The following is a 14,313-nucleotide window of genomic DNA, read 5'->3' on the forward strand; positions in this document are numbered from 1 at the left end:
ATCCAGGTGTCGTGTCAGGAGGCCAATGGAAAACCTGGTTTGCTATCTGGCAGTAATGAAACAATGTCTTCCCCCACTTCTCTCCCAAAGCAGCATGACTAAAAGCCAGCTAAAACAGCCAATTTCAATAGATCCAGAGTCTCATAACAAATATGAAAATGTTCACATTTCAATCAAAAATCACTTGTCATACCAACAGCCAAGATCTCAAAGTGAATGAAAAACAGACTGTCAGCAGGTGTTAACACCAAATTGACAACAGTGTTAGAATTATCTCACAAAGACTTCAAAGCAGCTTCAATGAGCAATTACTTGAACATACTTGAAACAAATGAGAAAACAGCCTGAAAGAAGGTCTCAGGAAAGAAGGAGACATAAAGAAAAACCAAAGTAAAGCTTTAAAACTGAAAAATACAGAAACAAATAAAAACCTCGGTGTGTGAGTTCATTAAAGAAAAGGAACAGAGACAATAATCAGTGAACTGGAAGATAAAATAATAGAAAGTACCCAACTGAAAAATAGAAAACAGGTGGGAAAAAATGAACAGGGTACCAGGGACCTGTGGAACCACAAAAGACTTGACATGCATGTCACTGGAGTCCTAGAGAGAAAGGAAAAGGAGGATGGGCTGAAAAGCTATTCAAAGAATAATGGCTGATAACTACCCAATTTTGGCAAGAGAGATAAATACACAGAATCAAGAAGTCAAGCAAATTCTCAATAGGATATATCCAAAAAAATCCACACCAAACACACACACCAGCCTTATTTAGCTGAAAAGGCTGGTAAACAATCACTGGACACAGATAAAAACAAAGAAACAATCTTGAAAGCAGCCAGAGAAAAATGACATCTTACCTACAGGGGAAAAACAATAATGACAATGAATTTCTCATCAGAAACCACAGAAGCCAAGAGAAGTGGCAAAATATTTTTCAGATGCCTAAAGAAAAGGACTGCCACCAGAATCATAGAAGTGAAGAACACGGCAGCAGTCGCCAGGTGTTAAGGAAGAGGTGGAGGCTGGAGGGAAGTGAGAGTGACTATACAAGGGCAAATGAGAGATCCCTGTGGTGATGGAAACGTGTATCTGGACCTTATCTATGTCAATATCCTGACTGTGATACCGCATTACGGTTGTGCAAGATATTCCCACTGGGGGACGCAGGTGAAGAGCACAGAGAATCTCTCCATATTACTTCTAACAGCTGCTTGTAAATTTACAACTACCTCAAAAGAAAGTTTAATTTTCAAAAATGTTAGAAGAGGGAAAGGAAAGACTTGAGAGAGACATAAATGTTGGGAATAATTAGATAAAAAAGGAGACAGAGGCTGAAAAGTGAGGAGGAGACAGAGCTAGTGGTGAGCAGATGTTTTTGCCCCACACCCTTGGGAAAGAGAGGAGTGGGGTTGGGGGGCAAGGGGATGTCTGGGGAGATGTTGCTGTGTCTATGAAGAGAGCCAAATGCAGGTCACGCCACAGAGTTCTGTCCTCTGGTCCAAATCTGTCATAGTAGGCTGTGTACTGCAGAAGGGGATCCACACGAGGCACCCCCTCCCGTCTCAGCTATGGTACTGAAAGGTTTTTCTCCTCCCCCGCAAAATACCTGAGTTATTCTGTCTCTAAAGCCAAAACAGATCCATTTGGTAACTAGTTTTTCAAAAAGGAGCCTGGCCTCCTCCCCAGATACCTGACAATTTCTTACCTGTCCCCAGGCGTACAGGTTATTGTGTGTCTGAGATGGGTTCACTTTGGACAAAAGGAATCGAGCCTTTAAAAACACAAGAGATTTAAAGATTATAAGTGACATTAATATTGGTGTAGTAGGAAAAAAGTTTTTACCACATTTCCTTTTGTTAAATTAGCTTTTTTTTTTTTTTAACACCACAAAGGCACCCATTTCATTAGTGTAAGCCAATGACTCTCCATTTATTAGGGTTCCTGAAGCATGAAGTGTTTTATTTTGGCAATCCTCTACTTTCTACATTAATGTATTATTACCACTCATTTAAGAAGTCATATTTGGAAGTTTGCCTGAATGTCAATTTATGTCACCACATAAAATATTAACCATGCTGTTTGGATATATAGCCATTTACATCATGAAACCACCAGAACACGAGAGCTGGAATACAGCTCACTCACCTGGCTGCCTCCGTGCTCCGTGTTAATGTAACGTGGCATGGGGAAGCGTGCTTGCAGAATCTCTTGGGCATCATCCAGTGGTGCTTGCAGGAGGTGCTTGAAGTTTTCATACTCAGGCATGTCCTGGTACCCAGCTTTACGCCACTGGGCTATGGTCTGCACCAAGACAAACCAACAACCAAAACCATTGTGGAAACACAGAAACAATAGTCTTCTCTGACACTCCTGACATTCTAATACTCCCACTACCACCCAGAACTTGTTTCCAGGGAAGAAGTCATGTCAAGAATGACAAGTTGCAGTGGGTAGCAAGGGGGGGGAGCTGGGTAGGACAAGTATGAGTAAGCAAAGAGATGCAGCCAGGACACCCCCACCTACACAGTTCTCCCAGAAACGTCAGAGCCATCAGTCACACCTCTTCCCTTTCTACCTGTACATACCAACCAGCTAAAAACACCCAGGGAACAGCTGTCCCAAGGAGCCACCTGGCCTTTCCATCTCCACTGCCATCACTGGGTCCAGCCGCCCATGTCCTTCCAGCTGGTAGGGAAAGGGATTTGTTGGCTTCCTACATGGAATCCATCCCCTCTTTGGGGCACACCTCTACGCCTAACTCCAGTGCCTAGTGTCACCCAGACTCATCCCCAACTCCCCTGGGCTCTGAGTTAGGATACTCTTGGTGGGGGAGAGAAAAGCTGCAAGAATCAATGCATGGGTGTTCATTAGGCAAGTAGAAGGCAATATACTACAGCATAGAAGGTAAAGCCAATCTCCCCACCTCAGCTGACACTGTGTCTCCCCCTCTTTTATCCCTATTGGCAACAGCTCTAGAAAATGACTTGTGCACACAGGAAATCAAGAAATATTCGCTGACTGATTAATATAACTTTATAAATAACCTGACGTGCTTTCACGTGTTATTTAGGGGACACTAAAAAAGAAAACAGTGGAGGGGGAAATGGAGTAAGAGGATGTAACAAGTGATCGATGGGTTTTAAAAACAGAACTGTTAGTCTGATACCAGAAGAAGATTCTCTTTAGGTGCTTCCTTCTGCAGCCTGCTCTTCCCTTTTCAGAGTTTCCAGTAACATTTTCCAGGTCTTAATTTCTGACTGACTGGTGGCATAGAGGAAATGCCCATAAGCTCGTTGGGGTCCAAGAGTTCATCAGAACACCCACAACCAGCAGATATGGGGCTTTTGGAGAGTGAGAGCCATGTCACTGTCTTTGTCTTTAGAAACCATCACTTGCATGCACACAGATGGTACTCAATAAATGTGTGAATGAACAGGATGGGGGTTGTGGTCAGAAAGTCTTTAAGGGCTGAGCTGAAGGCATAGAAACCTACATCATGATTATTGCTCCTATAGGAACCAGTGGGAACGGCAGTTGGTCACCCAATGGGCAAGCGCCTAGCAGAGTGGGTGTTAATATGCTGAAAAAAGTTAAAAACTGTAAAACGCATATTAGTATCAGAAAACTAATTCATCCTAAGTTATTAAGGGAATTCTGAAATACAATGTATACCTTTGCAAAACATTTGAAATCACATCTAACATATAGATAGACTAGGAAGTCAAGTCAATCACCAAAGCAATTTATTGAAGGTAAAGAATGGACAACAGTAGGAAAAGAATTTATCAATGAACATAATGCTCAGTTAAAGGATTTTCTTCAGAGGAGCCATTCCCTTTCTTAGGAAACCCCTCTGAGGAAGAAAGGGACTCCCCCCTGAAAGCCATCCACAGTCATCCTAGGGATCCACAGACCAGGGTAAGGGTCAGGGTGCCATGTTATTTCATCAAAGAAAAATTTTAGTCCCAAATTTATTGTTTTTGGTGGGTTTTTTTTAAAGATTTTATTTATTTATTTGTCAGAGAGAGAGAGAGAAAGGAGAGAGAGCACAAACAGGGGGAGCAGGCAGAGGGAGAAGCAGGCTCCCTGCTGAGCAAGAAGTCCGATGCGGGACCCAATCCCAGGACCCTGGGGTCATGACCTGAGCCGAAGGCAGATGTTTAACCGACTGAGCCACCCAGGAGTCCCCAAACTTACTGTTTACTAATAACTCTACTGTAACTCCAAAAGGATAGCAGTGTGTGTCAAGGATCGAATGAGGGAAAGTACAGTGACCTTGTCTTACAATTCGAAAAGCAGTAAGTTAGAGTGATTTAAAAGGACCACCTGAGATTTACTTACAGCAAATATAATTAAAATTACTAAATATACAAATACCCCAGGGACCTGAAAAAAAGATTTTACCGCTATACTCATTCTAATAAACAGCGGGTCTTCTAAGCCCAAATTATTCCAAATGTCACAAAAACCTAAATTAAGAAAAAGAAAGCCAAAACAATAGTAAGGAAAGAAATTAGTATCTTCTTACCTCACCAAGATAAATGACAATTTGGAAGAAAGTATCCATCAGCAAAATTCTGTCAGCTAGAATGCTGCTGCTGTCCAAGAGTACTGGCTGAAGAAGAAGGGAGAGAGATGGCGTTGGTCTTCCCCCTGTGCCCCCGACGGCGACTGCTCCACCCCCCACCTGGGTGGTCTACACAACAGCTAGGAGGCTGCGTACGAATGGCACCTGGCACAACGGCTCTCTCCATCTTTAAGGAAACTCCTGCTTTCTGCTCCCTGACCCAGAAGTTCTAAGTATCAACTCTGTATTAGAAAGAGGCTCCAAATAATCCCTCATCAACTGGGAAGAAAGATGAAGGACATCTTTTGCTCCAGGAACCAGAGATAATTCTAAACATTCTCAGTTTTGTGTTAGAAATGGATTTTATCTATTGGAGACACATCCTCTCAAATCTATTGCTGTAGTTGACTGAAAACAGCGATGCCTGTATGAAAAAGAAAAGCTCGTAATAGGAGTTTTAAAAGTTTATTACAAAATCCATTTATAATAATTTCTATTTCAATAATAAAAGTAATGTACTCATTAAGGAAAATTTGAAAATTTGTCCCCAGGTCCAACAAATATTCATCATTTATTTTCACTTAGTTTTTAATTCTTGTATGCTAAAAAATACACAATTTAGGAAAGTTTCTATTTTGATTTTTTTCATGTAATTTTATTTTTTTTAGTAATATCTATACCCAGTGAGGGGCTTCAACTCACAACTCAGAGATTAAGAGTCCCATGCTCAGCCGACTGAGCTAGCCAGGTACTGCCCCCTTTCTAGAATAATTAAATTCGATGCTTGTATCTTTTTTCTTCTTTTTTTTTAAATTTTTATTTTTAAGTAATCTCTAAGCCCAATGTGGGGCTCGAACTCATGACCCTAGGATAAAGGGTCGCCTGCTCTACCAACTGAGCCAGCCAGGTACCCCTTCATATAACATTTAGTATTTTATCACATTACATAAACTTTGTAAATATTTCTCAGATTACTTATTTTCCTACTATTAAACACTTGGATTGTTTTCTAATCTTCTATTATAATAGTTCATTTTCCTATTTCTTTGAACAAAGCTTTTCCTATATGTAAGAGGATTTCCTTCAGGCACAAGACATGGAATTATTGGGCCAAAGTAACTGGGAAAAAAAAAAGTATCTACATATTTTTATAAGTTTTTTTAATATATAATCCTGCCTTCCACAGATAATAGCTTTCTTTATACGTCCTGTGACTTTCTCCTATGTGTATTTTTTAATACTCAGAATTAATGTTAAACTACTATAAAGACTCAAAGTTTTCTTTTTTTTACAGCTTTGCTCTAAGAGTAAACTTGCTAGAAAAAAAAAAAACAACCTGTATTATGTGATTCCAATTCTGACAAAAGCATTCACATAAACCTCACCTCTGGCGGCCCGTGGAATGAATAGGAGTACAGAATGGGCTGGATCATGATGAGGGACTGGGTTAGATCCTGTCGGGCAAAATGGTGTCTGTAATATGACGACTCGTCAGGACTGTTGTTAAACACTTGGAGAAATGGAGATCTTCTAAGATGGAACATGAACTGCATTTACAAAGAAAAAAAAAGAGACAAACGCATACAGCTGTAACTTTCTTAGACACCCAGACAGAGAGCTTGCCTTAGGTCACTGAAAGAGAAGCTAGACTTTCAGACAAAGGCCTATGAGTTCCTGTAAGCAGAAAGTACAATGGTAGTACCAAGGCCTGGAGGAAGAGGGAAACGGAAAGCTGCTGTTTAATAAGTACAGTTTCAGTTTTGCAGGATAAAAAAGTTCTGGAGATCTGCTGCATAACAATGTGAATATACTGAAAACTACTGAACTGCACACTGAAAAATGGTTAAGAAGGTGTTTTTCAGGGTGCCTGGGTGGCTCAGTCGGTTGAGCGACTGCCTTCGGCTCAGGTCATGATCCCAGGGTCCTGGGATCGAGTCCCACATCGGGCTCCCTGCTCTGTGGGGAGCCTGCTTCTCCCTCTCCCACTCCCCCTGCTTGTGTTCCCTCTCTCGCTGTGTCTCTCTCTGTCAAATAAATAAATAAAATCTTTGAAAAAAAAAAAAAAAAAACAAGAAGGTGTTTTTCACCACAATTATAAACATTATTTTTAAGAAAGGGGGAGGGGCCCTGTGGGTGTGTCAAAGCTTCCACAGGTAAGGGGAAAGGCAAAGAAGCATTTATTTCTGGAGTCACTGGGCCAGGGTGCAGACAGAATGTCTGCTCTAGAGAGGCCACGGTGCCGTGAGGAAAAGGTCCACTCTGGGCAGCCACAATAAAAAGCTGTGAGCACGATACCAGAAAGTACTAGTAGGATGGGGTGGGGATGGAGGGGCAGCAGGAAGCTTCCCAAGCCACTGGGGTCTGAAAGATGTTCATGAAGAGGCCAGAGGGAGGGGACTCCAGCTGCAGTTACAGATGAGAGGCACTCAGGCTGGTGCACTGGCATCAGGGGTGGAGGGAAGACAGGGATAAGAGAGGAGCCTGGAGAGGTATGTTCTTTACCCTGAGATCAGAAGAGGCATGGCAGACTTTTAGCTCTCTCTAAAGAGGAGCCAATACTTAATAAATAAAAATAGAAATAAAAATAAAATAAAACAAGGCACCCGGGTTGCTCAATTGGCTAAGAGTCCAACTCGTTTCTTTTTTTTTTTTTAAGATTTTATTTATTTGACAGAGAGAGAGCACGCATGCAAAGGCAGGGGCAGCTGCTCAGCGGGGAGCAGAGGGAGAGGGAGCAGCAGAGGGAGAGGCAGGCTCCCCGCTGAGCAGGGAGCCTGTGTGGGGCTCGATCCCAGGACCCTGGGACCATGACCTGAGCTGAAGGCAGATGCTTAACTGACTGAGCCACCCAGGCGCCCCAAGGGTCCAACTCTTGATCTCAGCTTAGGTCTTGATCTCAAGGTCATGAGTTCAAGCCCCACGTTGGGATAAAGAGGCGCCAGAACATGAAAATGAGCTGCCTTGAGAAGTATAAAGCTTACTGAGACTCCAAATATTGAACCATTGGTTCCTACATAATAATCATGGCTGATAATCAATACATCCTGTATGCAAGGCGTAAAGGACTTGAAAGAATGATTTAATTCTTCTAATATACCCACGAAGCAGGTTCTCTTACCACCTGTAGTTTATGGGTGAGCAAACTGCGGGGTAGGCAACTTACCCAAGGCCATTCACACTGAGGGGCAGAACCGCTTTATTCTAGGCATCTGGCTCCAGAGACTGGGCGCTTGACCTCTAACCTAGATGCCTCGACGAAAGGAATCTTACAAACCACCCCATTCAGTGGTTTTCCAACTGTGCTCTTCGGTCTTAGCGGGTCCGCTGGGCCCAAGATGGGGGGCGGTGGAAGGTGCCCTGGCAGCAGCGGTGGTAAGGGTGGGCACAACCAGAGCAGCTGCAAGTCTGTCTGCTTATGTGCTGGCTTCTGAGGGGGTCCTCTCCAAGAAAGGGCTCCACAACCTCAAAGAGACTGCAAACCACTTCTCCAGACCCACTCCTTCCTTGTAAAGAGGACACCAACATCCATGGGGCTTCAGGGCCTCCTCCAGGGTCAGCAGGGGCAGAGCCAGCTCCGGAGCTGTGCTCGGACTCTGGCAGGACTGGGGTGCCCTCCACAACACCGGACAGCCTCCACTGCCCCAGCACAGGCCACAGGCGCAGGCGTCAGGGACCACAGAGCCCTGCCCTGGGCCAGGGGTCAGGTGAAGGGACCTCTAAGGCCCCCTTTCAACCCTGAGAGTTCAAGCTATACAAGTTCATGACTGAAATCTGTGTCCACTTTCCAAATTGAGTAATCAAAAGAATAGTTCCTACTAGGATATGTGAGTGCTCACAAATTTATTTAAAAATGAAAGTGTGCTGCTCTCTACTTATTCCTCATTAAGGCATCTCCGAGGGAAGGGAAAAGAGTTGGCTCTGCTTCCGGTTCCGGGAAAGCTGCGCCCGTGAAGGGGCCACCTGAGAGTCGTGGGCCCCGCTGTGGAGTGGACCCACACCAACCAAGTGCCTGACGGGTGCCTGGGCCTGCGCGCAACACTCTCCGCCTCGGCTTGCCATCCTCACAACCACCCACCGAGCCCGGCTCTAGCTTCCTCATTTATAGATGAGGAAGGACGTCAGGAGAGGTAAATACACAGATTCCTGACAGCGGTTTCATGCCGTGTCCACTCCTCTCCCACCTTTCACTGTCCAACTGCTCCCGAATGCCTGGTTCGCGCACGATGTGGTCATTTACAGGAGCTGCTTACTGCTGATTCCCAGGTACGATCAGCACCGTCACTACACACATATTATTAAATATCTGTCATGATCTGTGGCCTCATTTTGTTATATTCACCTTCACAGGTGCTTCATTTTCTTGAGCAGCTGCTGAGGTAGCTGCCTACCCAGAACCTCTACAAATGAAGAGATTCTGCTGTGGTCTTCAGCAACAACCCTGTTTTGCTGGGGTTGCTGGGGAGCCGCTCTCTTTTCCTCCCCACGTGTCATTTGTCTTCTGTAGGGCTGAGGCACTGTCTCGCACACAGACAGTATCTGTCCTGAACTGAACAACCTTCATCACCTATAGATGGAGCCTCAAAACCCACCAAGTCTTCACTTTAGCCTGAGAGCGGAGAGTTTTATTTCTATAACAATTTATTTTTCGTATTTAAAAAATACAGTGCTCACTTCAGTAGCACATATACTAAAAAAAATACATATTACTTACCTGAGGATACAGAGAGAAGGAATCTGATAACCTAAAAGACGTGGGGTCTTCTTTGTTATACTGTCCAAACTTCTGACACTGTTGAAAGAAAAGCAAAGAAGAAAAAAGTCAAGTAAGTGTCACCTGGAAAACACCTTGCAGTAGGAGAGCTACATTCCAGTCTCAACTCTGATTGATTGAGGGTCCCAGACCAACGCTTCTCCAGCATAGCCGGACAGACCCATCACCCAGGGCGCTGCTAAACAGATTCTGATTCCACAGATCTGGAGAGATCCTGCATTTCTACCCAGCTCCCAGGAGATGCTGCCGGAGGACTGCTCTGACCAGTCAGTGGCTCGAGGAGCTGTCTTAGGTGCCTCTTCTGTAGGAAAAGCTCCTAAGTCTGCAACACTACAGCTCAATTTTCTTCCTTTTTTCAAAGACAAGTTTCTGAACAACATTTTCTCTTCCGCTTTTATTTCCTCTTTGTTTCACACATCTCCTCTGGCCACTAGACAACTGGACCCTCTGCCACTGAAAGAAAGCCCATCTCTGGCAGTTACCCTCTCTTACCAAGTCCAATGACCCGGCATGGCTCTCATCTTCCTGGACTCCCCAGCACCACAGGTCAAGTGGCTCCCCCAAAGTCTGTGAAATTCTCCTCCAGCCGCTAACATAGCACCTTCCTATTTCTCCTTTCCAACGGATCCTTCTCTGTCTTGAGATGCCCTTCATCTCCCTACGTCCTAACAGTGGGTTCCTCGGAGGCTAGGTCTTGGCCCCCTGCTCCCATCCTCACTGCTTCGGCTACAAGTAACAGGAAAGCCAGACTGATGTCAACCATATCCACCCCTCCACCCCGCCCCTGTCCAGTGCTGCCTCTAACCTGAGCTCCTGTAGGGACTTCCAACCAACTACAGGATAGCTTCCCTCGGACGTACTTTCACAAGTTCATGAGTAAAGTAAGTTGAACTATTTATCACATTAAAAAAAAATTATGCCTCTCTCCACCCTTTCCCATCTTCCAGCTGTTTTACCTCTCCATCATCCTTGCAGTCACCCACACTCAAAACTTGTTGGTGTTAATTTTTTGGTTTTTGATTCCACCTAGTTTGAACAAGCTTTATCAACTCTTCTTTCAGCATACATCCTGATTCCAAACTTTCCCTCCCCTTCGACGGTCCTACCACCACCCTGGTCTCAGCTCTCGAGCCTCCAGAATCCTCCACTGTTCTCCCTATCAGTAGCCTTTCAACCTCCAGTCTATCTCATTTGGTAATGGTAAATGTAAACACAAGCATCATGCTGATGGCATGCCCCTGCGTAAGAATCACACCTAAGCAGTGACTTAACTTTAAAATCAAGGCATTCCAATAGAATTGTTGAATCACTATTGTGCACCTGAAGCTAAAATTACATTGTACGTTAACCATACTTCAATAATAAAAATTAAAATAAATTCATAAATAAAATGAAGCTTTCTACAATTAAGCCACACCTTCACTACTTCCCACCAATCTGTGCTCCCATGGTCTCTTCAGCATAAGCTGAAATGCACAGCCACGTCCAACAAGCTTGTTCATGCTTTCCCTGTTTAAATGACTATGTGGTTTCTCTCTCCTGATTAGACCCAGAATCACACACATCTCTACACTCACTGGGCAATGGACACCTATTGCTAAAAAAAAATCTGTTAAACCTGGAAGGAAAATATAGAACCACAGACCCACAGGGACTCATCTAAATCAACCCTTACCGTACACAGATTTGCATCCTTCTCTAAATGTCCTGTGCATGTGGTTTCTTTCTAATGCTAATGTAAGCCCTCGCGGGGGGGGAAAATGCATGTGTAACACTTGTCTTATGTCACTCCCAGGACGTCCAATGTTAGGCATAAAGTAAGCAACACAAAGTGCTTGTTGGCTGACTGTATGAAGTGACAGGTGTATGTGCCAGAGTTCCCTTCTCAAATACACAGCAGAGATTATGCCTGAAGCTGGTGCCACAGTTGCCAACTCACCAGTCGGATGAGCTGTCGGTCCAGCCACCGGAGCACATCGGGCCCCTCCTCTGACTCTGCGCGGAACACTCCCAGCCGAGCCATCAAGACTGCTGCGGCCTCCTGGTCAAATGCTGCTTCTATGTGCTTGAGCTGGCTCTGCGCATCTGCCCAACTGACAATTCCAGAATCAGTGCCACGCTTACATTCGGGAGATACCAGAAAACCAGCTTTCCGTTAAGATAAAGAAACCTAAGTCCTGCTCCTTCATCTAAGGCAACATAGATTCAAACTGCAGTTGTCAATAAGGAATCACAGGAGTTTTACATACATTTTCATTTACCCTCATGTGATCTCTGAAGGCTTTAAGAACAAAGGAAAAATTACAGAGAACTTCCCAATGTTCTACAAGATAGCACAAGAGTAGATACCCAAAAGGTACCCAAGTCTTCAGTTCCTTCCTCTAGGTCAATCTTGCAAAAATCTGTATGTTTACAAATTCACAAAATGACTTTCCACATCATATCCATGGTAGAAAGAACGAGCACATACACAAAAATTTTTTAGACAAAGACACTATGAACAAAACTGAAAGACAACAGACAGACCAGGAACAGATATGAACAACAATAATCATATCCAAAATACATAAAAAGTCCCTGCAAATCAATGAACAAGAAAAAGACATAGGTTTTACAAAATGGGCAAAGGCTATCACAGAAGAAATATACATGGCCAATAAACATGAAAAGTGTTCAACCCATTAATAAACAGAAAAATACATTAAAAGTGGCAAACTGCTCTATATTTGCATGTTAAAGATCGATAATATTATTAATGAGAAAACGGACACTCTCCTTACACTATTGGGGAGAATACAAATTCACTTCTTAGAAGAGTAGTCTCGCGGGATACAAAATTCTACTTCTATGAAGCGGCAGGAAAGAAATATTCAATGCACACAAAGACCTAAACACATGAATGCAGCACTGCTGGAAGGAAGGTAGGATGTGAAATTCCTTTAAGAGAGGAGGGACGCGTCCCATCCAAACCATGCAACGCAGTGCGGCCACTACAGGGGAGGAGCAGCTGGTACGTACTAACGTGGAAGATGTCCCTGACACGTACGGAGAAAAGCTTACAAACATGCCAACACAAGAAGCCACACATGCACATTATACACACTATGGTACAGAGCTCCATGGAAATGGGCCCGTGAAGCTACCCGTGCAGTAAGAGCATTTCACCTCTGGGGAGAGTGGGTAAAGAGACCGATTCTTTCTACATTTATGAGCTGTTTGAATCTTTTACAAGGAGGATGTATTTATAGGTTACTTATCTGATAATAATGAAAGTTAATATTTTACAAAAAGAGGATTCTTCCAGGCAAGTGCCTGCAGGTCTAACTAGGTTGGCCAGCAAAGCCTCTTCCTCCTCCTCCTTCTCTGATCAAATGAGCCAGTCAGGATTGGTGAGAACCATTCAATGGAATTACAAAGATAAACTAACAGATGCTAAATGATCTCTTCAAAGGAAAAACATCCGGGCTCAACAGGAAGGAAACCAGGACTGCTTACTTTCTGGCAATGGTGGTCACGCGGATGCGTCTCTGGGTGCTGGAGTGTTGATACTGCGTGACAAACTGGACGGCACCTCTGCCTCCTTGGGGGACCGGGGCACTGTGCTGCAGGCAACAGGCCACACACCTGGTTACTGTTACAGGCACGACTCAAACACAAATGGTCACAGAGCCCATTGTGCTCTTCCTAAAACGACTGACACAGTGGTGACAGCGCGGTTCTTGACACATTCTAAATGGTACACTTAAAATCTGGGCATTTCACTGTACATAACTTTCACCTCAAAAAAAAAAAAAAAAAAAAAGGAGACCCCGTTCTCCCACTTCTGTGCAACCATGTTCGTTCCCTGTGGAGAGTCGGTCCCCGACCTCACGGGCTACACTTTCCTAATGCCAGCAGTATCTGTTGGAAATGTTGGCCAGCTTGCAATGGATTTGATTATTTCTACACTAAATATGTGTAAGATTGGTTACTTCTATGATTGTCTTGTGCCGATGGTTGGAAACAATCCATATGCAACTGCAGAAGAAAATTCAACAGAACTCAGTATAAATGCTGAAATATATTCATTGCCTTCAAAGAAGCTAGTGGCTCTTCAGTTAAGATCCATTTTTATTAAGTATAAATCAAAGCCATTCTGTGAAAAACTGCTTTCCTGGGTGAAAAGTAGTAACTGTGCCAAAGTTATTGTTCTTTCAAGCAGTCATTCATATCACTGTAATGATCTACAGCTTCGCAGTATTCCCTTCAGATACCTACTCACACCTTTTGTGCAAAAAAGTGTTCAAACTAAAATAATGAGCTTTAACTGGGAAGAAATGGAAAAAAGCCCATGCATTCCTGAAATAGATGATTCTCAGTTTTGTATTCGTATTCCTGGAGGAGGTATCACAAAAACACTCTATGATGAAAGCTGTTCTAAAGAAATCCCAGCGGTGGTTCTGCTGAAATTTGTTTCAGAAGGAGACAATATCCCAGATGCATTAGGTCTTGTTGGGTATCTTAACGAATGGCTTCAGATAATCAAACCATGTTTACAGTGTGATGACCCCACAGCATCTGCCTTGAAGTGGAAAATGCCAAGTTCGTGGAGATTACTCTTTGGTAGTGGTCTTCCCCCTGTGCTTTTTTGATCTTTTTTCAGTTTTATACCTTATGTCCCAAGACACTTATTACCAACACAACTGTTAAACAACTATATAAAAAGTTATATTATCTGCGAATGTATTAGAAAATCTTTACTTTTCACAAAAAAATCTCAAAGAAAATGGATTAACAAAAAGTTCTTTTGCCATGCTTTTCACTGTATTCAACAAATGTAAATTTTATACAATAAAATATTTCCTAAGTAAAAAAAAAAAAAAAGGAACCATATTCAGATTAATACTAAATTCAAGTAAATGATATGCATGCTAAAGTGTTTAGAGATGAAAGACACTGATGAGTGTAATTTGTTTTAAAATGCATCAAACATG

General features: G+C 43.3%; 2 protein-coding genes across 3 annotated transcripts in view; one reads left to right on the forward strand and one right to left on the reverse strand.

The window, feature by feature from the left end:
- SEC23B (SEC23 homolog B, COPII coat complex component) overlaps window positions 1-14,313 on the reverse strand; it is a 43,735-nt gene that overhangs the window by 8,124 nt on the left and 21,298 nt on the right. For both annotated transcript variants that reach the window (XM_044919063.1, XM_021700752.1), the window contains exons 13-19: window positions 12,836-12,942; window positions 11,280-11,433; window positions 9,281-9,358; window positions 5,955-6,116; window positions 4,531-4,617; window positions 2,148-2,303; window positions 1,708-1,773 (exon numbers count right to left, since the gene is read on the reverse strand). In XM_044919063.1, coding sequence (XP_044774998.1) covers window positions 1,708-1,773; window positions 2,148-2,303; window positions 4,531-4,617; window positions 5,955-6,116; window positions 9,281-9,358; window positions 11,280-11,433; window positions 12,836-12,942 — 810 coding nt within the window. The remainder of the gene's footprint in view (window positions 1-1,707; window positions 1,774-2,147; window positions 2,304-4,530; window positions 4,618-5,954; window positions 6,117-9,280; window positions 9,359-11,279; window positions 11,434-12,835; window positions 12,943-14,313) is intronic.
- Window positions 13,155-14,060, forward strand: LOC110590065 (proteasome assembly chaperone 2-like). The gene has a single exon (XM_044919064.1). The coding sequence runs from the start codon at window positions 13,174-13,176 to the stop codon at window positions 13,969-13,971; it is 798 nt and encodes a 265-aa protein (XP_044774999.1). The 5' UTR covers window positions 13,155-13,173; the 3' UTR covers window positions 13,972-14,060.

The sequence above is a fragment of the Neomonachus schauinslandi genome, chromosome 10 (genome assembly GCF_002201575.2).
Source record: "Neomonachus schauinslandi chromosome 10, ASM220157v2, whole genome shotgun sequence".
Classification (NCBI taxonomy): domain Eukaryota; kingdom Metazoa; phylum Chordata; class Mammalia; order Carnivora; family Phocidae; genus Neomonachus; species Neomonachus schauinslandi.